General features: G+C 42.2%; 1 protein-coding gene across 3 annotated transcripts in view; it reads left to right on the top strand.

Moving 5' to 3' along the window:
- Positions 1 to 24,708, top strand: part of ADAMTSL3 (ADAMTS like 3) — a 318,481-nt gene that overhangs the window by 86,146 nt on the left and 207,627 nt on the right. For all 3 annotated transcript variants that reach the window (XR_009245576.1, XM_058665539.1, XM_058665538.1), the window contains exon 4: positions 13,072 to 13,199. Coding sequence is in view for 2 of the 3 variants with exons in the window: in XM_058665539.1 (XP_058521522.1) it covers positions 13,072 to 13,199 (128 nt within the window). In the remaining variant the exon portion in view is untranslated. The remainder of the gene's footprint in view (positions 1 to 13,071; positions 13,200 to 24,708) is intronic.

The raw sequence follows: 24,708 nt of genomic DNA on the forward strand, positions 1-24,708 counted from the left end.
GGCCAGACCAGAGCCGGGAGCTGGGAACTCAGTCCAGATCTCCCAGAGAAGTGACAGTGACTCAGCCACCTGAGTCGTCATCTGCTGCCTCCCAGAGTGCACACTGTCCAGAAGCTAGGATGCAGTGTTCCCTTGCTGCTTGGTTAGACGCCCACTTCTCCATGGACCTTCTGCAGAAACCTGAGGGCCATCCTCGCCTCCTTTGCCCCTGCATCTACTCAGCTACCAGGTTCTGTGTGCAGATTCTGATGCCTTCAAGTGAAGCGTCTCTGTCCCTCCTCTCCCAGATGCTTGTAATATCTCATCTGGTCTCTGGTCCCCTGCTCTTCGATTCTGTTGCCTGATGGGAGGCCCTGTTATCTCATTCCTCCCCAACACTCCCACCAGAGTAGATTTTCCAAAATGCAGTCTGTTCACCAGTGCTGTCACCTCACCTAATGGTGTGTGTTAAAATTGTTTCTCAAGCAGGAATTGACCGATGTGTTTGTGATTAGGGAATAAGGAGCAATGTGGTGTTCTGGGAGCATGGGGAGATGGGTGAGCAGATGAGTAGGAGAGCAGGAGCCAGGAGAAATGCAGCTGGAGATGGACTTGGGGCAGGACCTGAAAAGTGTCCTGTGGAATTAACAAAGAACTTTCAAGAGAGTAAAACAGCTGGGAACACACTGAGAAGGGAGACGTTGAGCAAGTGCTCAAGACCATGGATTATCAGGATCCAGAGCATGAGGTACAGCCTGAGCATTTAGCACAGGAGTTGACACACTGCTTGGGATGAGGGCATCCCAAATTGGAGTGGCTGATTCGGATCTGACTCCTCTGCTTCTGATCCTGTTTCCTGCTGATGCCCACCCCAGGAGGCAGCAGATGAGGCTCAAGCACTTGGGCAGTCTGTGACTTATGTTGAAGACCTGGACAGAGTTCCAGGATCCTGGATGTCATGTAATTTGGGGAATAAACCAGTGAATAGAAGATCTCACTGTCTCTTTGCGTTTCAAATAAATTATGAATTAAAGGACCCTTGTAGGTTAAACCCTTGCTGGCATCCCACGTGCGCTCCTGTTAAGTGTCCCAGCTTCTCCACTTCCTCTTCAGCTCCCTGCCAATGCACCTGGGAATGCAGCAGAAGATGGACCAAGGTCCTGGGCTGCTGCACCCACGTGGGAAAATCCAGATGTAGTTCCAGGTTCCTGGCTTTGGTCTGGCCCAGCCCTGGCCATGGTAACCATTTTGGGAATGAACCAACAAATGGAAGATAGCTTTTCCCTCTCTCCTTCTCTTTCGTTGTCTCCCCTTAACCATCCCCCCCAACATACCTATGTGACCCTGTCTTTTGAATAAATAAATAAATCTTTAAAAAATAATTACTTAGAAGAAGACTTAGGCTACATGCGTTTCTCATAGGTGGATAGAGTGGGTTGGAGAAGGATACAGTGGGTGCCAGGGCTGTCTGGGCCCTCTGTAAAGTACCCACTTAGCACACAGCTTTAGGTTGAGTGGTGTTTCATAGATCCCAGCGGAACCAAATGGTTGAATCTGAGTGACAACTGAAGTGACATTTTTATGTCATTTACCCAATTCATATTTAAACATTTTGTTGTTGCTGTTAAAGACCTTAAGGTGGTATTAACCTGAAAGAATGTATTTACTGTTCATGGAATCTGAGTCGTTGGAGATCCCCTTAAATAACCTTTGTGGTCACACTGGAATGAACATTTATTTGATGTCTGGGAAGTAATGTCCCAGTGGAACTCATTTTCTTTTGGGTTATTTTTAATATGAAGCTGTTAATATGGCATTTCCAATAAGTGACCTTGTAGATGAAATCTGTGTTTCATTACTAACATTTTAGCAACACTGGTAGAACCGTGCCATTCATTATAAGTCATGGATTTAAGAACTTGTCAGGAGAATGTTTTATGAGTTGATTTATGCGTAGTGTTCCAAGAAAGGCAAATAATGCTCAAGACTTTATGAGATTGACAGCATGCTTACTCCCACTGTATTTTTGGCTTTAACCAGTCCTGTTATATAATGAGTACACCGTAGCTTTTTTCTCTTTTTTTCTTTTTTCAGTTATTCATCCAAAAAATATTCCCTAACTCCAGCTTTACTTAGGAAAGCACAATTTCCTGAGTGATCTTTAACTCTGATAGTCTGAACCAAACAATACAAGTGCGATATTGCTTCTTGAGATATGTTTTCCTAGGTTTCCCTGTCTTGTTTTCCTTTTAAGACACAAGGACTTTTCTTGGGTTAGCTTTACAATTTACAGTCTATGTGTTTGGCATGCAATATTAGCAAATAGAGGTAAACAAGAAGGAAGATAGTGAAAATTGTGTTTGTATAATTTCACCACATGGGAAAACAGAGATGAGCACAAAACAGCCACTCCAGTGGGAGCAGGTGATGTGATGTGGGGTTCTGTCTCTGGTCCCGAGATCTGGGGTGTTCTCTGTGCCAACTGTCCTCACAGGACTTGAGTTGCTTGACTCCAAGGTAGCCTCACTCTGTGTCCTTTGTATCTGCTGCTCTTGACAACTGCAAGTTGACACCTGGGGCGGGTGTTGTGACTCATGGGTTAAGTCCCACTTGGGATACTCACATCGTGGAATGTCTGGGATTGATCTCTCCTGTTTGTGGTCCAGCCTCCTGCTCATGCACCAGAAAGGTAGCAGAAGCTGGCTCACGTTCTTGGGTTCCTGCTTCCTTCATGGGAGACAATGGAATCCTGGCTCCTGACTTTGGCTTGGCCCACCTAGCCCTGGGTATTGCAAGTGTTGCGGGGAGAGAACTAACTGGTGGAGGAAACATGTTTCTCTGATTCTATGGTTCCCTTTCTCTCTGTCACTCCATATTTCAAAAAAAACATTAATTAATTACTCAATTAAAGGGTGGCACTGCCTCACTGTGTTTCTCTTCCTCTTTCATCTGCTGATCCCTGGCTTGTGAGCTCCTTTAGGGCTGGATTGGAGCCACTCTTGTCCTCCCAGGGCATGGAGCCCTAAGCCTTGGATTTAGCAAGTCTTTTGTCTGTGTGAGAAGAGGAGCAAATGCATTTTGAAGGTTTATTTATTTTTACTTGTAAAGCAGATTTACAGAGAGGAGAAGGAAAATATTCACTCCCCAAATGGCCACAACGGCTGTAGACAAGCTGATCAGAAGCCAAGAGCTTCTTCCCAGCCTCCTACATGGGTACACTGGTCCAAGGACTTGGGCCATCCTCTGCTGATTTCCCAGACTGTAAGCCGAGAGCTGGATGGGAAGTGGAGCAGCCAGGACACGAACCAGTGCCCATATGAGATGTGTAGGTGGAGGGTTAGCTTGCTGAGCCAGCACAACAGCCACAGAAAATGCATTTTGAATCCACGAACGCTGAACTGGAATGGTTATTCCTTATGAAGTAACCTAGATAAAATGAAATACATTTGAAAAAACAGAAATGTGGCTGTGCCTGTAATATAGAGGGGGCGGTGGGAGCGAAGCAGTTCATTGAGATATGGGAAGAATGTTGTGGTCAAATGGATCATAGCAGCAGATGTGTGTGATCCAAGACGCCAAATGCTCACTGTGAGTGATGATAGCTGTGCTGCTGTACTTGACTGAATTCCTGGTTGGAAAGGGAAGCACAGCATCGCTGGAGAAAACACAGTTGTCTAGGGTAAAACAGAAGGAAGTTCTGCCCAGCCCCTGTTCTGCTCCCTGCCCTGATGCCTGTGAACGCACATGGTTCTGGAAGTTGCAGTAGCTCTTCACTTATCAAAGGCAGAATGGTTACCCCCATCTCCAGAACTTGGTGAGAGAATGTAGGGGAAGTCCCGGCCGGCAATGGTCACTCCTTTGGGGAAACAAAGGAGCCGTTTCACTGCAGGCAAAGCTCTCCAGGTCTCTCCCTCTGTGTTGGCAGGGTCACAAGGAGGTGTGAGTTTGGTTGACTCAGTCTTGAAATGGATTCAGAGAGCAACTTTATAAAGTCATCATAATATGGGATTTATATCCTAACCAAATGCTGGTTAAAGATGTTTGAAAAGTAGGGGAATTGGGAATGGTTGTGTTCATCTCATAGATGCGAAATGGAACTGGGACCAATCAGGTGTAGTTTATTGTGGCTGGCCAGTGTAGAGCTGTCCAACTCTGTTCCCATAGGAGGCTCACTTCCATCTCAATGCAGCCCATGAATATCAACTCCACTCTACCCAATCCACATCTTCCAACCCTTTTTTCCTTCCCTCCCCATGATTTTTCCTGCCTCCTGGCATTTTTGAAGGTGAATGATCTTAATCCATATTTGTAGTGTAACATTAAGCTATGTTCACAGATGAGTCGGATTAATTGGTTGCTTGCTTGACATTACGGGCTAATGTTTTAGAAAAGTAGAACTATGCATTGGTGGCATTTCGCAAGATTAAGGAACTTCATCCAATGTGTTTATCAGTGGCTGCAAAATGGCTCACAGATGTGATGACAGGATCAGGGTTTAGACAGATCTCAGCAGGCTGGTACCCTGGGCCAAAACCAACAGTAGAAAAGCAGCGATGATTAATGCTGAGTTTAAATGGGAGCTAACTGGCTCTGCCTTTTGTGTCTTGAAAAAGGCATTTTGAAGAACAATGATCACTTCACACTGAGACCTTCACCAGATATGTATATAGAGACGGTGTGTGATTTAATTTATAGTGAAACCCCACTTGGACATCTCTGTTTTATAGTTGAGTTTTAGAAGGGTTAAGTAACTCACCCTGAGTCAAATAGCTTTCAAGAATACTGTGATGCTAACTCATAATGTGTTCCAATAAAAGCTGTGGCTGAGAAAGGAAGGAAGGAAGATAAGGGGGCAGGGAGATGTGCTGAAAAAGAGGGACAGTAGCTCAGGTTTCCCATGATCACAGGGATGATATGGTACCTGTGCTGTTCTCAGCTAGAATGCTGTATCATGCACACTCATTTTAAATACATACAAACTGGAGCAGGTGTGTGGCCTAGTAGTTAGGATGCTAATAAAAAAGGTACCTGCATCCTATGTAGGATTGCCTGGAGTTGAATTCTAGCTTCTGGCTCTAACTTCCTCCAAACACAGATGCTGGGAAGAAGTGGTGATGGCTCAAGTACTTGGGTTCTTGCCAACCAGCCTGAGACCTGAGTTGAGTTCCAGTTCCTAGCCTTGGGCCCCCTCCCAGCCCCAGAAATGGACATGTAGAGTGTGAACATTTGGGTGGGAGCCCTCTACCTGCCCTCCGCCCATTTCTCTCAAAAAATTTTAAAGCACACAGACTTGAATGTGTGCAAAAAAGGCATTGTTGTGGAGGAGGTGGGAGACTAGGAAACACTGGAAATGTCAGCCACATCTTGGAGACTTTGAGAAAGCAGGAGAGGATCTCTTCTGTAGAAGAGCGGGCAACTTGACTCACCATTGCTGTGGAGGAATGCAAGTGTCAGGAAGCAGAGTGATGTTCTGCAAGCAGGAAGAGGATGCAGACGTGTATTTTCAGAAATGGCCCTGCAGGCACTTCATTCTGTTTCGGCAGAGTCATTGTGAGTGTTTGTGCTGTCATCAGGCTACGAGAATCAAAGGTCAGAGATGAGAACTGGATAGACTTCAGGGATCTCATAGCTGTTCTTTGGAGAAAAGTGTGTACATGAAAAGGGTTGGAGGGCTGGCCGCGAGGATACAGCATCAGGATTTCAAAACAAATGCTAACATCTTCCTGGCCAAGGAGAGAAGAAAGATTGGAGGATCCCTTATTGAGATGCTGATCCAAGCACAGAAGCCTGACGGTTGCATTTTTATAACATGCCTAGTTTTGAATCATTTTTTTTCTTCGGAAAGTAAAGGTGGAGAAGTTATGGAAAGAAACCTGATTCTAACTACAAGCTGAACAGATGGGATAGTAGGAATCAAAACAAATTAAAACAATATTGTAAAGAACTCTCAACTTTCATTTTATAATATATATATGATGATGTTTTTCGACTTTGCACATTCAACCTATCAGTATATCAAATGACAGAATGAAAAATCAGATTCAGCTGTGTATATTTTAAACATTTACCTAAATGATTTGTACTTACCCAACCTGAAAGTCCAGATGCATGTATTAAACTGTTCATTGTATTTTTTAATGAATTAAAACTTTATATTTTATGGTAGAGACAGAAGACAGTTATGGTACGAGACATTTAGGGTAGAAAATTGAACTGAGCAATGGTCTAATTAGAACAGTAAATAGTGTGGATTTAATTAGCCCCTATTGCTGATGACAGATTTGATCAGTCATCAGATATTTGTTCTTCCCTTTCACCTGACTGTTACTGAGAAGTTTCCTCCAGTAGGGCTGCTTACTGTGTTAGAAGTATGAGGCTTGGCAGAGGGCCATCAGACCTGTTGACCGGCGAGACCTGCCTGAAAATTATTGGGAAAAAAAGCTCTCTTTCCATTTAGTCATTGTTTCTTCATTTCCCTTGGACGGTTCCTTCTACAGACTGCATCTTATTTATCTCCTGATTTCCTTCAAACACCTGCTGTTCTCCATCCTAGAACTTACCGACTGAATTCTGTCTGACTTGAACTTTGCTGTATGTCAATAGAATTTGGGTTTGTTTGTTTGCTTGCGTGCATGTGTGTGTGTGTGTGTGTGTGTATATTTTTTTTTGATTGTCCATCGTTCCCACCATCCCTCCTCCTTCCTTTCTTATCTTTCTTTCTGCCACAGCATATTTTCATTTACTTTATAAACATGCTTAATACTCCCCTAAATCCAGGAAGTCAAAAGTAGAAAGACCAAGGTTTCACAATAATATATACAAGGGCTACAAATGACAATCAAATCATAAGACATTACTTTTACTCTTATACATTCAGGGTTTATTTTGCACTCTACATGTTAGCTACCACAAATCAGGGAAAAAATATGAAACTCATTATTTTACTAATAAGCCAGATCCAACTGGTTTCCAATTGCTTCCTTTTTTTTTTCAGAAGACAAGATCTTATTCTTTTTTTATGCCTGAGTAATATTCCATCATGTAAATATACCACATTTTCCTTATCCAATTAATTAGTTGATGGACCTCTAGGTTGGTTCACTGTCTTAGCTATTGTGAATTGAGCTGCTTTGAACAAGGGATAAAGATAACTTTTTTATATGCTGATTTCATTTCCCTAGGATAATTTCTTAGTGGTGGGGATGGCTGGGTTGTATGGTAGATCTGTTTGTAATGTTCTGAGGACTCTGTATACTGCTTTCTGTGGTGGTGGTTGTGCCAGTTTATATTTCTGCCAAGTGTGGTAGGGTACCTTTTTCTCCATATCTTTGCCAGCGTGTGTTATGATCGTGTTTTAATATTTAACAGATAGCTGTTGTATTTTGGATGAGGTGAGATCTCATTGTTGTTTCTACTCGTGTTTTCCTGTTGGCTGCAGATCCTGAGCCTATGTTCATGTACCACTTGGCCATTTGTATTCTCTTCTTTGGAAAATGTCTGGCATTGCCTTTCCTCATTTCTTAACTGAATGTTGAATTTCTTGAGGCCCTTAGGTTATTGATATTAATCCTTCTCCAGATGGCACAGTTTGCTAATATTTCCCCCATTCTACTGGCGGTCTCCTCACTTTGTGCATGGTTGACTTCGCCCGATGGAATGCCACTGACCAACTTCTGCTTGTTGCCTGTGCATCTGGATTCTTTTCTAAGATGTCTTTGCCCATGCAGATATCTTGCTGTGTTTCCCTTTTAGTAATTTGAGGTATTTAGATCCTTGATAAGATCCTTGATTCACTTGGAGTTGGTCATATGATAGGTGAATTGGTTTTTGTATAGGATAATGAGGTAGGATTGTTTCAGACTTCTTCATTTAGATTCAGTTTTCCCAACACTGTTTGTTGAAGAGACTGTCCTTTCTCTAGGGAGGGATTTTAGCCCATTTTTCAAAAATTATTGGTTGTAGATATATGGATTAATTTCTGGGGTTTCTGATCTGTTCCTTTGGTCCACGAATCTGTTTTTGTGCCAGGCTGTTGGGTTATAAATGCCCGGCGGTAGGTCTTGAGATCTGTTATTGTGATGCTTCTGGGTTTGTTTTCACTGATTACAATTGCTAGCTACTTGGGGGAGGGGAGTCTGCTACAGCCATATAAATTTTAGGATCATTTTTTTTTTCTAGAACTGAGAAGAATGTTCTTGGCATATTGATTGGGATGACATTAAATCTGTAAATTGCTCTAAGTATTATGGACATTCTGATGTTATTAATTCTTTCTACCCATGAACATGAAGAATTTTTCCATTTCTTGTACCTTCTTCTGTTTCTATCCTTAATATTTCATAATTTTATAGATGTTTCATTTCTTTGATTAAATTCATGCCAAGGGTATTTTTTGTAGTGAGTTTGAATGAGACTGATCCTAAAAGTTCTCTGTACTATTACATTGTTTGTGTAGACAAATAATATTGTTTGTGTGTGTTGATTATATTTCCTGCAATTTTGCCAAACTCTCACATGAATTCTAATAGTCTTTAAGTGATCTTGTTTTTTTTAAATTTTTCTTTCATACATCTCATTGCTTATCATAATGACAATTCGACATCTTCTTTAAAGATATTTTTCTTAATATAAAGAGAATAGATTGCATGTATTTCCAAGATACTTCTTGTTGAATTTCTTATTTATTGAAGGATTAAGCTTGTGATTATAAGATGAATGGCTCAGTGGTTAAATCCTCACCTTGCTTGTGCATGAATCCCATATGGGCACTGGTTCGTGTCCCGGCTGTGCTACTTCCTATCCAACTCCCTGCCTGTGTCCTGGGAAAGCAGTAGAGAATGTTCAAAGCCTTGGAACCCTGCACCCACATAGGAGACCTGGAAGAATCTCCTGGCTCTTGGCTTCAGATTGGCTCAGCTATTTGGGAGTGAGCTAGGAGATGGAAGATCTTTCTCTGTCTCTCCTCTCCATAAATCTGATCTGCATTTCCAATAAAACTAAATTAATCTTTAAAAAGTAAAATAAACTGAAAGTATGTCATTATAAAACTTGAAAGAAAAAAAAACAATGGAAGGGTAACAGATCATGGGAGCATGGATGGCAGGGAGGGTAGTGGAAAAGTATTAAATCTGTGTACGAGAAGCATATAAAAATTTTACATTATATAAATAAAAAATATGAAAGAAGATGTAATTCTACAAACACAAGGAAGGCTACCTTCCTTCCTCCTCCTTTCGTTTTAAAAAAATGTTTGTTTTCAGTTTACTTTATATCCACAGGCTTAATACTCTGCTAGAAATAGTGTTCAACAAATAATAATGTAGGTAAGGCCTATAACTGATAATCAAGTCACGTAATGTCAGTTTCACTCTTACATATTTAGGGTGTTTTGTTTTGTTTTTATATAAGAGCTACCACAAATCAGAGAAAATTTAAGGTATTTTTATTTTGGGATCTGGTTTATTTCACTAAACTTAATGGTCTTTAGTTGGATCCATTTTGTTGTAAAAGGCAAGGTTTCACTTCTTTTTTTCCTTAAGATTTAATACATTTTTTATTGGAAAGGCAGCCATACAGAGAGAAGGAGATGCAGACAAAGATGTTCCCATCTGCTGGTTCATTCCCCAAGTGGCTGCAACAGCCAGAGCTGAACTGACCAGAAGCCAGCAGCCAGGAGCGTCTTTCGGGTCTCCTATGCAGGTGCAGGGTCCCAAGACTTTGGGCTCTCTTGTACTGCCCTCCCAGGCCACAACCAGGAAGCTAGATGGAAAATGGAACAGCCAGGAAATGAACTGGCACCCATATGGGATCCTTACTTGGGCAAAGCAAGGATTTAACCACTAGGCTATCACCAAGGGCCTGATATCACTTTGTGTGTGTGTGTGGCTCATGTATTGCCTCTTGTATATAAATCATATTTTCTTCATCCAGCCCTCAGTTGATGGACATCTAGGTTGGATCTTAGCTATGTAAGTTGAGCTGCTGTAAACATGGGAGTATAGCTACCTCTTTCACATGCTGATTTTATTTCCTTTATGTAAATTTCCAAGAGTGGGAAGGCTGGGTCATATGATAGATGTGTTTCCAGATTTATGAGGAATCTCCATACTGTGCCAGTTTAGATTCCCATGCATAGTGTATTAGGCTACCTTGTCCTCTATGTTTTCACCAGCATTTGCTTTCTTTGGATTATGGAATGATAGGTATTCTAACTGGGGAGAAAGGAAACCTCACTGTGATTTTTATTTGCATTTTCCTGGTGGTTAGATGATCCTGGACATCTTTCCATGCGTCTGTTGGCCATATAGTTTTTGCCCATTTCTTAACTGGGTTGTTTGTTTTTATTTGGTGCTTTTCTTGAACTTCTTATATGCATTGGATTTTTTTTTATATTTGCCTATTCAATGTTTTGTTTTGTTTTGTTTTGTTGGTTTTTTTGAAAGTGGGTAATACCATTGTTTCCACATCAATATCATTTTACCCTGTATCTGGGGTCAGGGAAAAAAAAACAAAGGGAAAAGCCCCACCCAACCTCCCACCCATCCCAGATCCCCAACGGGAGGCGCGCTCTGAGGGTCCTGCTCATACAGTTTTGATAGTTCATCAGTTCTGGATTGCTGCCAATCTCTCAGTTCCAATCGCAATGAACCCTATTCAGAATCCACTGGCTGACAGTCTCTTCATGGTTGGGGTTCTAAGATCAGCAGTTCAGTTGGAGGGATCTCCAAAGAAACTTCATCTGAGATGATCCCGGGCCTGATTCTTGCGCGAGTTTGCTAGTACAGAGTCCGACACCGTCCGTCACACCAATCAGCTTATGCTCATGCTGGTCGTTGGGATTGCTGGGTTCGTTCTGTTTCCAGCCCTGTCTTCCTCGTGAACCAACGGGTATTGTAGTCCAGTTCGATCCTGCCCACTTCATACTCGGTCCTCACGCAAACCGGTTGGAGCTGCAGCCTGGTTGGGGCGACTCCCCATAACCCCCACCAGTTCTGCCCCCTACCCTGGTTCCCATGCTTGCCAGTACACACCACAAGCTTGTCAAGACTGTCCCACATCCTGTTTAGCTCTCGCACGTGTCGATGGGCATTGAAGCCCAGCTCAACCCAACCGACCTACTATCCAGTCCACACACCTACTGGCAGGTGCCCTTCTGTACAGCCACCCCTGCCCCTGTCCTGGTGTTCGTGCTGTCCAATGAGAGTGGTAGCCCCGAAGGAGGTGCCCACTATTTCCCTTCTAGGCTACACTCACTCCCAGATTATGCACTCTCCAGGTGATTCTGGCATTTGACTTGACAGAATTAGCTCCAAGTGCCAGCCTCTGCCAGCTAGTACTGCGGCTAGCCCAACCAACCCTCACCCACTATAGTTTTTGCTTGCACCAGTCGAAACAGTCAGCCCACCGTGGCCCTTCCCTTATGTAGCCCACATGAGGCCCACAGGTGTAACAGCCCTGCCTATTCTGATCTGCCCCCTCCCGACTCACGCTTTCCAATGGACGTAGTTGTCCAGCAGGGGAGCCCACATTCCCCTGTCAGCTTTTATGCATTGGATTTTAATCCTTTGTCGGATGCACAGTTTTCAACTATCTTCTCCCAGTCTTTTGGTTTTCTCTTCACTTTGTTGAGTGTTCCCTTTGTTGTGCAGAAACTTTGTAGAATTCCATTTGTCCACTTTTGCTTTTATTTCCTGTGCTTCTGGGATCTTTCCCAAGAAATCTCTGCCAATTTCGCAGCATTTCCCATGTTTTTCCTTGTTGTAATTAGATGTTGTCAGATTCTGGATTTAGACCCTTGATCTACTTTTGGTTGATTTTTGTATGAGGATGTCCTATTTTCCCAATGCCATTTGTTAAGCAGATGGTCCTTTCTCCAGGAAGTAAATTCAGCACAACTAATCAAGGATTAGTTGTTTATAGATGAATGGTTTAGTTTCTTGGATTCCTATTTTTTTATATTGGCCTATGTATCAATTTTTGGACAAATATCAGCCTGTTTTAACTACCTTGTAGTGCATCTTGAGATCTGCTTTTTGATGCTTCTAGGTTTTATTGTTAAACTTGCATTAGGTATTTGGGGATCTCTTGTGTTTTCATATGAATTTTAGGACCTTTTCTTGTTCCATTTCTGAAAAATAAGAAAAAGATGGATGTTCTTGTTACTTTGATTGGGATTACATTCAATTTGTAAGTTGCTTTGGGCAGTATGGATATTTTCCTGGTGTTAGTTCTTCCTGTCTGTGAATATGGAAGCTTTTTTCCCATTTCTTGGCACATTCTATATCTTTTATTGATATTTAGTAATTTTCGTTGTAGAGATCTTCACATCCTTGGGTAGGTTTATTCAAAGACTTTTGGTTCCATGGATATGGGACCATGTCATGCAAATGGATAATTTGCTTCCTGTTTTCAAAGTTATATCCATTTGGTTTCTTTTTCTGGCTTTGGCTAAAACTTTCACAACTACACTGAACAATAATGGTGAGAGTGAATGTAGTGGTCTGGTTTTGGATCTTAATGGAAATGCTTCCCTTTTGACTGAAGCAATTTCTCTTCATTAGCAGTTTGTTCAAAACTTATGGGGAAAAGAAACACATGAAATATACTCTAAACAAAAATTTTTAAAGTGACTTATTTATTTAGTTGTAAGGTGGAGTGACAGAGAGAGACAGAGAGCTCATCCACCCACTAGTCCAATTCTCAAAAGATCAAAACATCCAGATCGGAGCCAAGCCAAACATGGATTTCCATTTGGGACTCCCACATGGGAATCAGGGGCCCAAACTCTTAGGTTATTTTGTGCTTTTGGGAATCTTAGCAGGAATCTAGACCAGTGCTTTGTTGTAGGATGCTGGCGTCAGCACTTCCTGCAGTGGCTTAATATACTGTGCCACAACACCAATGACTGCTTGTGTACACTGCAATGCCATTAACTCTCAGCACAATGTTTACAGCAGGTCTCTGGGATTTTCTCATTTGGGATGACTTAACCTTTGGTCTCTCTTTAGAGCTAGAAGACTTTGACACAACTGGGTCAAAGTCTTCACGCCACCACACTTATCCAAGGCTCATTGTTTGTTTTCTCGCATTTAGACCTCAAGAAATGCTCATTCGGAAGAAGACAAAGATGGCAACTGGGACGCGTGGGGTGACTGGAGTGACTGCTCCCGAACCTGCGGAGGAGGGGCCTCCTATTCCCTGCGCCGGTGTTTGACAGGCAGGTCAGTGGTGTCCTGATGGCCCGGGGCTCCTGCAGGTGGGAAGAGTCAGGCTCTCCTGGCAGACAGGAAGGGGATGTGCGACAAGAATCTTCACAGAGTTCATAGAAAGTACATATTATGAAAAAAAGTAGGCATGAATTTAAAAAAGTTCATCGTACTCGGTAAACTTTTTGAAGTCTCTCTGTGCTGTGATAGCGGCTTAACACCTCCTATGTCTAAACAGTAATCCACCTCAAATTACCACCTTTAAATAGTGATTGTCTCCTTCTCCATGGGTTGACTGTATCTCATTGCCAGCTCATAGGAGAAAGATATCAGAAATTCTGACTTTGAGGAGGGAAAGTCTGGCATAGTAAGTCAAGTGTCAGGGTCAGATGTCAAGCCTGCTGGATCCTGCCTTAGAGAGACTGTGGTTTTACTACTGATCACCTAGGAAAATTGTAATGAGTAAGGAGGCAATGCAAGGAACAGATGTCTTGGTACAGTGGATTAAGCCTTCACTTGAAATGACACCATCCTGTATTGGAGCAATGGGTGGAGTCCTGTATGCTCTCCTTTAGCTCCAATTCACTACTGATGCACCTGAGAAGGCAGAAGATAATGAACCAAGTGCTTGCATCCTGCTGCATGCTTAGGAGACCTGGGTGGAGTTCCTGGCTTCTTGTTTCAGCCTGACCCAGACTTGATCTTTGTGGCCACTTGGAGAATGAACCATTGGATGGAAAAGATTTCTGTCTCCCCCATCCTCTATCACTCTGTTTCTTTGTCAGTCTGTCTTTTGAATAAATAAATAAATAAATAAATCTTTTTTAAAAGGTAGTGCAAATTCTGTTGACCTATCTTAGATAAATTGTATCGAATAAAATTGAATATAACGAACCAGGCGCCAGGATCCCATATGGGCGGTGGTTCTAGTCCCAGCAGCCCCGCTTCCCATCCAGCTCCCTGTTTGTGGTCTGGGAAAGCAGTCGGGGATAGCCCAGGGCCTTGGAATCCTGAATCCGCATGGGAGACCCAGAAGAGGCTCCTGGCTCCTGGCTTCGGATCAGCGCAGCTCTAACCGTTGTGGTCACTTGGGGAGTGAATCATCAGACGGAAGATCTTGTCTGTCCTTTCTCTCTGTATATCTGCCTTTCCAATGAAAAATAAATAAATCTTTTTAAAAATTTTAATATAATGTAAGATTATTTATAAAATGAATTTGTAATAAGCCTACATTTATCATTTCTCCTGGGAAAATTTGAGATGATTCTTTATGTGACAGTTTAAAATCCCACCCAAAATTTTTACCTTCCTCTGTTTTTTTCCAGGAAAAAAAAAGGAATTTATTTATTTTAAAAGCAGAGCAGCAAAGAGAAAGAGAGGCGGTGAGAGAGAGACTCTTTCTTTCCAGGGATTCATTCTCTGCATGGCTGCAGCAGTTGGAGCTGGGCCCAGCGGAAGCCAGGATGATCAAGAGTCATCCTGGCTTAACACGGGTGTGGGCCAAGGACTCCACTGCCACTCTGGGTCATGAACAGAGAGCTGGATTGGAAATGGAGCAGCTGGCGCTTGCCGTGCTACTGCAGCACGGGATGCAGGCATCACAGATAGCAGTTTGCTCCTGCTATGCCGCAGTGTCAGGCCCCTGTCTCCTCTTTCCTAACTGGACTCTGTTGCTGCTTTTTTATTATCGTGTTATTGTTTTTTGATATAGTTTAGTTGGCACTGGGGTCTCACTTCTCCTTCCCCCAAGCTCCCTCCCCTCCCCTCCCCTCTGTTCTCCCTTCCAGTCTCACAATGTGTGTCTTTTGTGAATTTTCCCAAGTCTATCATGCTGCCGCTGGGGTGTCTCCCAAGCATGTAGGAGACTGTCAGTCATTTCATCGTGGCTTCATTCTTGTATCCCAGGGCCCTAATGAAGGTACAGTGAGGACTAGATCTTTGTTATTTATGGGCTGTACCAATAACAGTGAAGAAAGGGACTCCCATCTCTTCTTTTGTTTGACGGCATGGAGTGAGAAGCGGGCTCACAAGGCGGTATCCAGGAGTCTGCAGCTCCAGACCCTTCTGATAACCTTATGTGGGTAGGAAGTTCAAAATTCAGGAGCTGGCGTGGTGGCTCCACAAGCTAATCCTTTACTTGCTAGTACCAGTGTATCATTTGGGCACCAGTTTGTGTTCCAGCTGTTCCACTTCTGATCCAGTTCCCTGTTGATGGCCTGGGAAAGCAGTAGAGGATGGCCCAAAGCCTTGGGACCTTACACCCCCATGAAAGAGCTGGCAGGAAACTCCTGGCTTCAGATTGTCTCAGCTGCAGCCATTGTGGCCACTTGGGTAGTAAGCCAGCAGGCAGAAGATGTTCTCTCTCTGTCTCAGCTTCCCTCTGTGCACTTGTGCCTTTCAGATACAAATAAGTAAGTTTTTTAAAAAGAAGTTTAAAATTCAGGTAACACAGGTCCTGCCCACATGGTTCTTTGGCTATTACAAAATTGAGAGAGACAAACAGCCTACAACAGTCAGATGAGGAACATTTAAAAGCTTCGTCAAGGGATGGATAAAACAACAACAACAAAAAAGATTAGACCGTGAGAGCAGAGTGTAAAAGAACCAGGAGGAGGAAATGCAAAGAAACTTCTGTGCCTGGAGGGTGTCAGAGCAGCTGGAGAAGAGTGGACCCGTGTACGTGGGCCAGGGTGCAGAACTGGGTTCTCAAACTTTTGAATCTCAAGTACCACTAAATTTCCAGAACTGAACATTTGGAGGTGATTCTTTTCTATTTTTTTTTCTGTTCTTTCATTTTTAAAATTCTTACCAAATAAACACAAAATAATGAAAATCTGTCATCACCAACTTGTCCAACAGTGATTACAATCAATCTTTTTAAAAATTACTTATTTTTATTGGAAAGTTAGCTATACAGAGAGAAGAAGAGACAAAGGAAGATCTTCCATCAGCTGGTTTACTCCCCAAACGGCTGCAACGGCTGGAGCTGCGCTGATCCAAAGCCAGGAACCAGGAACCAGGAATCTCCTCCAGGTCTCCCATGTGGGTGCAGGGTCCCAAGGCTTTGGACTGTCCTCTCCTGCCTTCCCAGGTCACAGGCAGGGAGCTGATGGGAAGTGAGGCAGCCGGGACACAAACCAGCACCCATATAGGATCCTGGCGGATGCAAGGCAAGGGCCTTAGCCACTAGGCTATGGCACTGGGCCCAGAATCTTTTTTTGAAAAAAAAAAAAACCTTTATTTTTTAAAATATTTATTTATTGGATAGGCAGAGTCACATAGAGGATGAGAGAGAGAGAGAGAGAGAGAGAGAGAGAGAGAGAGAGAGACTGAATGATTTTCCATCTGTTGATTCACTCCTCAAAAAGCTGCAATGGCCTCACACTGGACCAGGCTGAAGCCAGGAGCCAGGGACTTCTTCTGGACTCTTCCCTGGAGACTAGAGAAGAAACACTTTTTGAAGAAGTAGGAACTCAAAATTTCCCCCTCAAGTTTGTCAAATTGACCAAACCCCAAGTTCAAGAAATTCTGCAAACTTGAAGCAGAATCTACAGGAATAAACACATCATAGTAAAATTTTAAAACTCCAAGAGAAACAGTATTTTCAAAGGCACAAAACTCAGGCTGGAAAAATAGGGCTGACTACCAATTTCTTGTAGGAAGGCAATGCGATGACAAGTTTACATCTTGAAAGAAAATACCACTGCACTAGAATTTCCCACCCTGCCAAGATACCCTTCCAAAGCGAAAGTGAAATGAAGACATCTTCAGAAAAACAGAACTCAACAGAATTCTTGACTGTCTGGTGGCTAGTGTTAACAGAAGTGCTCCGGAGAGTTCTTCCAGAAAAGGGGGAAGATGCTGCATGGAAGACGAACGTGCAGGAAAAAGTGAAGCTCAGGGAAGAGCTGCTTAAAACAACCACAATCAGGCTTTCTGAAGCTTACATATTTGTGGTCTTTTAAAATTTTATCTGGGCCCAGTGCGGTAGCCTAGCAGCTGAAGTGCTCACTTTGCATGCACTGAGATCCCATAAGGGCACCGGTTCTAATCTGGGCTGCTCCACTTCCCGTCCAGCTCCCTGCGTGTGACATAGGAAAGCAGTCGAGGATGGCCCAAAGCCTTGGGACCTTGCACCCACATGGGAGACCTAGAAGAAACTCCTGGCTCCTAGCTTCAGATTGGTGCAACACTGGCCATTGTGGCCACTTGGGGAGTGAACATCAGATGGAAGATATTCCTCTCTGTCTCTCCTCCTCTCTGTATTTCTGACTTTCCAATAAAAATAAGTAAATCTTTTTAAAAAATGTATTTGCTGCTATCTTGTAAATATTAAAAATTTGGAAAATGCATGTAAATTCATCCTCCTAAGGAACTCTCTAGGCTCAAATGAATATATTCGAAAAGAGTTTGGTAAAAAATAAAACCAAACCCAAAAATCAACTCAGTGGTCTAAACTTGCACTTAAAAAGTTAGAAGAGTGAAGGTAAGGAAATATCTGGATAAATAAGGCCTCTTTCAGAAAGTTCATGGGAAAACAGAGAATGCGGTTTTTTTCCTAAGTGTCTATTTTCCACAAACTTGTTCTTAATTCAAATTTTAATTTTAAAATTAGATTGGGGTATTTTTGAAAAAAAATTTTTTTAATTCTAAAATTTTAATTTTTAATTCTAAAATTTTAGAGTTTTTTAAACTTTCATAATTTAGGGTGTTTTTTTTTTAACACTTTCAATTTGGTTTGTAGCTACGGTTTTAACAACATAATGATATTCCCCTTTTCCCTCGCCCTCTCTCCTTCCCGTTCTCTTTCCTTCTCTTTTTTTGTTTGTTTTTGAGATGGCATATTTTAAGTTCACATCACCATGAAAAGGTTTCCTGTTGCTGTGAATAAGGAACTTAACAAGGAAAAAAGCAAAAAGTTTAGTGGGAATGTAAACAACAGCTATGAATAATAATCGAGTGGGAAAATGAACATTGCACCCATTTATAATACATTGTAAGATAATCACAAACTTTTCTTCTAGAAGGATTGTTTATTTGAAAATCAGAATTAGAGCGGTTTCACACCCACAAACAGAGAGACAAAAGAGACTTGCTTACCCTGGTCCACTCCACGGATGGCTGCAGTAGCCAAAGTTGAGCCCGGCAAAGCCAGGAAGCAGAAGCTGCATCTGGCTCTCTCACTTGGGTGGCCTGGGCCCAAGCTCCTGGACCGTCCCTCACTGCCTCTCAGGCCACTAGCAGGGAGCTTGATACGGAAATGAAGCAGCTGAGTCGTGAACCCGGCCAATAGGGTATTCTGGTTTTGCAGGCAGTAGCTTTACTCACTATTCCATGACCCCAGCCCCTTTCCACAGACTTTTTGAAGGCCCTGCATGGGCCTGAGTTTAAAAATTCTGCACCCAAGCTTAATACTGGATTCCATTCTCCATGAACCTTTTGAAGTACCCTGATCTGTGTCTATATGTACATATATACATACACATACATGCACAGAGGTGCATATGTGTTTATCTCAATGTTCCTATGCTCCAAATGTCAGAGACTGGGCTTAGCGTCAGAGTGTAGCCCATTCCCTTCCCAACACAGTATTAACTGTGGGAAAAAAATGCCCTTCCTTCTGGGTAGAATCACGGCTTTGGGTCTGTTGCAGCTTCACATCCTTCCACAGGGTGACCAGGAAGCTCAGTTGGTGGCATTCACGTTGTCTGTGTTAAGCCATATCTTTCCTATCTGGGGTGGTGGGGGAGTAGTTTTCCTTTATTTGAAAACACTCTGTGCACTGCCTCCCTGTTTTCCTATTCCTTTTGAACACCCCACCAAATATAGACACTGTGCCCTACAGGGACCACCTGTTGCGCCTGCTTCCCCGCCCCTGCCAACCATGGCTGGTGGGTTCTCCTGCATCTTTAATGAACAGCCTTGTCCTGCACTAGCCACCTTCGTGCCCTTGCTTGCCAGTGATTGGCTGCCACCTCACTCATTCTTAGTTTAGAGGGGATGGGTGAATTTTGCTTTCTGTCTCTCTTCCTCTGGCCCCAGGGTTGGGCATCTCCTTTGTGTACAATGAGTGGTGTGTTTCTGTGCTCTCCTTGAGTTCAGTCTTGCTTACTCAATATACAACAAACATGACTTGACGTTTTAGCTTGTGTGTAGCCTCTATTAATTTCCAGATATGATAGGCAGGTATTCATTTATTCATAAACTGTGTTGATCCTTTTCTTAGAATTTGGTTTTTGCTTTTTAAGAGAGATTTATTTTTGTTTGAAAGGTAGAATTACAGAGAGAACAGAGAGAAAGATGTTCCATCGGTTGGTTCACTTCCAAAATTGTCACAACGGCGGGAGCTGAACTGGTGCAAAGCTGAGAGTCTTCCTCCCAGTCTCCCACGTGGGTGCAGGGTCCCAAGCACTTGAGCCATCCTCTGCTGCCTTCCCAAGCCACAGGCAGGAAGCTGGAATCAGAGTGGAGTAGCTGGGACACAAACCAGCGCCCTTATGGGATCCTTGTGTGGCAGGCAGAGGCTTAGCGTGCTACCCCAGCCCCTTCATCAGGAATTTGTCAGGGGGAAGAGCTCAACATATGTGCTCAGATTACCATCTATATTTAAAACTATATTTTCTTTGATGCTTTTCTTTTTGCATGTTGCCTCTAGTGATTTAGAATTATGTTTATGGCTTGTTTTGAACGTATGATGTCTTAAAAACCATATTTGAATAATTATTTTTCGGTGAGTAGTGCCGATGATAGTGTCTTTTGATTTCTCCCTGTGTAAGATGGTGAATTTGTTTTGCTTTTGCTCCTCGTTCCCATTGATATGATTTTGTGATTGGAATTTGGGATGCTCCTCCCCATTTCATTTGACAGTTTTTTTTCTTTTCTATCTTCTCTTGCACCATCATATTTCAAAGCACTGTTAAAATTTAATTGTGTGCATGTGCCTTACTTCAAGGCTCATTGTCAGCCTTTTCAGTTCTGCATTTTGAGTCACCCTTTTGTTGGCAGAAACCCATTTTTGGGCTGCGCCCTGGAATTTTAATGTGCGTATGAATCACCTGGGAATGTTGTTAAAACTGTAGACTTTGAGGCACTAACGCTGCTGGAGGGGGCCCAAGAATTTGGGTTCCTTACAGATTTCAGAGGGGTGTCAGTACTGCATGCCCAGGGACCACACTTGGAGGAGCAAGATCATAACCTTTTTTGTTTCAGAATAAATGTGTGGGTCTTACACTTTATGAGTGCTCCTATACCTGAAAATGCCTTTCTCTTAGCTTTCACGTGTAAACAGTGAAGGGCTTATTTGAGTATAACATTCTTGGGAGACATTCATCCTCTTAAATTCTTTATTCAGTTCAGTGTACGGTGTTATTACCTTTTTGATCTTTTCTAGATGAATCGGATGCCAAGAAAAATCTTGAAGGTTACAACATTTTCTTTGCGGGGAAGTGTTGACAAAGCTTTGTCTACCTGTCTGTCTCATTTGATTTGTATCTTCCTGGCTCATGGTAACACTTGTGTAATGTAGAGCTAGGTTGTTTTCTGATATTGGGTGTTTTTCTTTTACTGTATCACTTGTTATTTATTCCTACCCATTGATTCTGGTATTTTCTGTTGGACATCAATTAGTTGTTCAATTTCCTGTTATATTATCTCTAATTAACCTTCGTATCTTCTTTCTTTTCCATATGTGGGAAGGGTTTTCAAGATTCCTGACACTCAATTCTCCCCCCGCACCTTTCCCTGGTCTATTAATTTTTGGTGATTTTTTTAAAGACAACTTTTTAAAAGATTTGTTTTATTTTTATTGGAAAGTCAGATATACAAAGAAGAGGAGAGACAGAGAAGAAGATCTTCTGTCTGCTGATTCACACCCCAAATGGCTGCAATGGCTGGAGCTGAGCCAATCCAAACCCAGGAGCTGGAGCCAGGAACCTCTTCTGGGTCTCCCACATGGGTGCAAGGTCCCAAGGTTTTGGACCGTCCTTGACTGCTTTCCCAGGCCACAGTCAGGGAGCTTGGATAGGAAGTGAGGCCACCGGGATTAGAACCGGTGCCCATATGGGATCTCAGCACCTACAAGGCGAGGACTTTAGCTGCTAGACTGCTGTGTTAGGCCCTAATTTTTGGTGATGTTTTAAAATGCTGCTGTGGCCTTGAATTCTTCATCATCTGTCTAACTGTCATTGTCTCCCCAAATTGCTATTTATTATACTTTCCAGTCTTTCAGTGTAAAATATTGTTAATTTTTTTAAAGATTTATTTATTTCTATTACAAAGTCAGATATACTGAGAGGAGGAAAGACAGAGAGGAAGCTCTTCCATCCAATGATTCACTCCCCAAGTGACTGCAACGGCCAGTGCTGTACTGATCTGAAGCCAGGAGCCAGGAACCAGGAACTTCCTCCAGGACTCCCACATGGGTGCAGGATCCCAAAGCATTGGGCTGTCCTCAGCCGCTTTCCCAGGCCACAGGCAGGGAGCTGGATGGGAAGTGGAGCCACCGGGATTAGAACCGGCGCCCGTATGGGATCCCGGCGTGTTCAAGGTGAGGGCTTTAGCTGCTAGGCCACGCCACCAGGGCCAAAATGTAGTTAATTTTTTAAGAAATATTTTTATGTATTTAAAAGGCAGAGAAGGAGAGAGAGAGAGAGTCTTTTGGCTTCAACAGCCAAGACCGATTGAGGCCAAAACCTGGAGTCAGAAACTTCGTCTTGGTCTACCACATGGATGACCAAGGCTCACGTACCGGGACCATCATCCACTGCCTTTCCAGGAACATTAGGAGGCTGGAATGAAAGCTGAGCCGCTGGGACTTGATGTGGAATATTGATGACTTGAAAAGTGACTTTATTCACTGTACTATAACACCAGCCCCCAAATCTGAATAATTCCTATTGTTCAAGGTCATGTTCCTTTAGGAAATCTATCCTGACCTCCTTCGTCTAACTCTCTTTTGTCTCTCTTTTGTTCTTTCTTTATATTCTCTAATCGTGGTATCCTTGTTGACAAGACAGGACTGTTTTCAGAAAAAAGGCAGTGACTTCAAGGTTCCAAACTCTACCCCAGAAGTTATGTGATTTGTGCCGAATCATGAATACTGTTTATTGAGAGATTAGAAGGTGGATGGGTGCCTGCCACCACCTGCACCCTTTGGCTTTGTTCTTTTTGCCAACTGCCTTTTCTCCTTTCTCTGGTTGGCTTGGAAACTCTCTAATCCCCTGCCCTTCTGTGACTCTGTCCCCAGAGGATCTTGGGAATACATGTAGCTGAGTGTTTATTTCACTGTTTGTATTTCTTTGTTTCCATAATTGACAACATTTTAGGTGTCCTTCATCTCTTTACTCATTTTTTTCCTACATAATTGCAAATGTATAGGGAAAACTGAACCAGTTTTATCCCAGAAATACTACATGAATGAATTATCAGTCTTACTAAAAACTTATACTAATTAGACTATGCATGGCCGTAATATGAGTCTGTAGGTTAAATAAAGATGGGTAATTTGGGGAAGAATATTGGAAACTATGTTGAGTAATAATGGGTTTTTCTAAAATGAGATTTTCTTTTTGCAAAAGATTTATTTATTTTACTTGAAAGTCATAGTTACAAAGAGAAAAAAAAAAAAAAAAAGAAAGATCTTCCGTCCATTGGTTCACTCCGCAACAGCCAGAGCTGAGTGAATCCCAAAATCCAGGAGCTGCTTCTGGGTCTCCCACGTGGGATGGCTTTGGGCCATCCTCTGCTGTTTTCCCAGGCCACAAGCAGGGAGCTGGATGGGAAGAAGAGCTACTGAGAATGAGCGGAGGGGTGTAGGAAATGGGGGCGCGAGGCATTGCCAGCTGTGGATTTATGTCCACCCCTTGTATTAGACACTCAATGGACTCTCCACCAGGTAAAGGAAAATTCGTCCCTTTCCATTCTTGAACTCAGCAATTTCTTCTTTTTTAAAAAAAACACCTTTATTTGCTTTAAAAACTTAAGACTTCTTGTACAATAAAGCATAAGCATGTTTCATCTACAAAGTCAGAATATCTTCCTCATGGAACACGCAGGAAGAAAGGAAAAACACACACATGGCAAAGTAGTCACAGATTACTTCTAAAATAATTAAGACTTTCGGCCAGAAAAATTAATCTTTTGAAAATAAAAGTATAACAATAACAAAAAGCCATATTTCACACCTGGTACTAACAGTAAACATTCATAGTACAAAATTATCTGTTAAAATCAAATTCCTATATATTAAAAGTATTAATATCATCAAAATACCCATCGTACTTAAAGCAATTTACAAGCTTATTGCAATCTCAAAATACCAAAGACATTTTTTTCTCATATCTAGAACATTTTTTTAGCTATTGTTCGGATTGACATCATTTCATAACAGCCACATCAATCACAGCATGAATAACAACAGCAACAACGTCAACAACAAATTGTAGCACCTTGATTAAGTAATGTGCCACTGAGTAGGCAGCACATGCTTAACTAAAAGGAAACACAGAAGTCTCTTAGGAACTATGTTGCCATTGCATACTCCATGGGCACTTGATGAACTCCACTAGAGAAAAGAAATTATTTGGAAGCAAACAAACCAACATAAAAACATCAAAACATCTGAGACACAGCCAAAACAGCCAACAGACGCTCAATGGACTATTGGAGTTACCCTTTCCATGTTGGCTTCCTTATATGAGAGAGAATATATGGTATTTATTCTTTTGTGATTGACTCATTTCGCTGAGCATAATGGTTTCTAGTTGGGACCACCTGGTTTTAAATAGAATAATATCGTTCTTCTTGACAGCTGAATAATATTCCATTGAGTAGATGTACCACAGTTTTTTTAACCATTCTTCCTTAGACGCACATCTGGTTTGTTTCCATGTCATTGCTATTGTAGATTGTGCTGCTGTAAATATAGGATTACAGATTCCCTTCTCATATGCAGATTTTACTTCTGTTGGGTATATTCCTAAGAGCGGGATTGCTGGGTCATATGGCAGATTTATTTGCAATTTTCCAAGCACTCTCCCTATGGATTTCCACAATGTTTGTACTAGCCTACACTCCCACCAGCAGTGAAGGAGGTTATCTTTCTCCCCACATCCACGCCAGCATGTGTTGTTTTTCGAATTCTGAATGTAGGCCAGTCTCACAGGAGTTAGGTGGTACCTCAAGGTGGTTTTCATTTGTATCTCTCTGATGGCTAGAGAGCCTGAGCATCTTTTCATATGTTTGTTAGCCATTTGAATCTGTTCTTTTGAGAAATGTCTGTTCATTTCCTTTGCCCATTTTGCTACAGGGTTTGTTTTTGTAGATTCTAGATATTAGTCCCCTGTCACTTGTGTAGAATGCAAAAATTTTCTCCCATTCTGTTGGTTGCTTCTTCACTTTTTTAATTGTTTCCTTTGCTGTACAGAAACTTTTTAGTTTGATATAGTCCCATTTGTTCATTTTGGATTTGATCGCCATTGCTTTAGGCATCTTTTCTAAAAAGTCTTTCCCTGTTCCTATATCTTGG

Source organism: Ochotona princeps, chromosome 6 (assembly GCF_030435755.1).
Source record: "Ochotona princeps isolate mOchPri1 chromosome 6, mOchPri1.hap1, whole genome shotgun sequence".
Taxonomy (NCBI): domain Eukaryota; kingdom Metazoa; phylum Chordata; class Mammalia; order Lagomorpha; family Ochotonidae; genus Ochotona; species Ochotona princeps.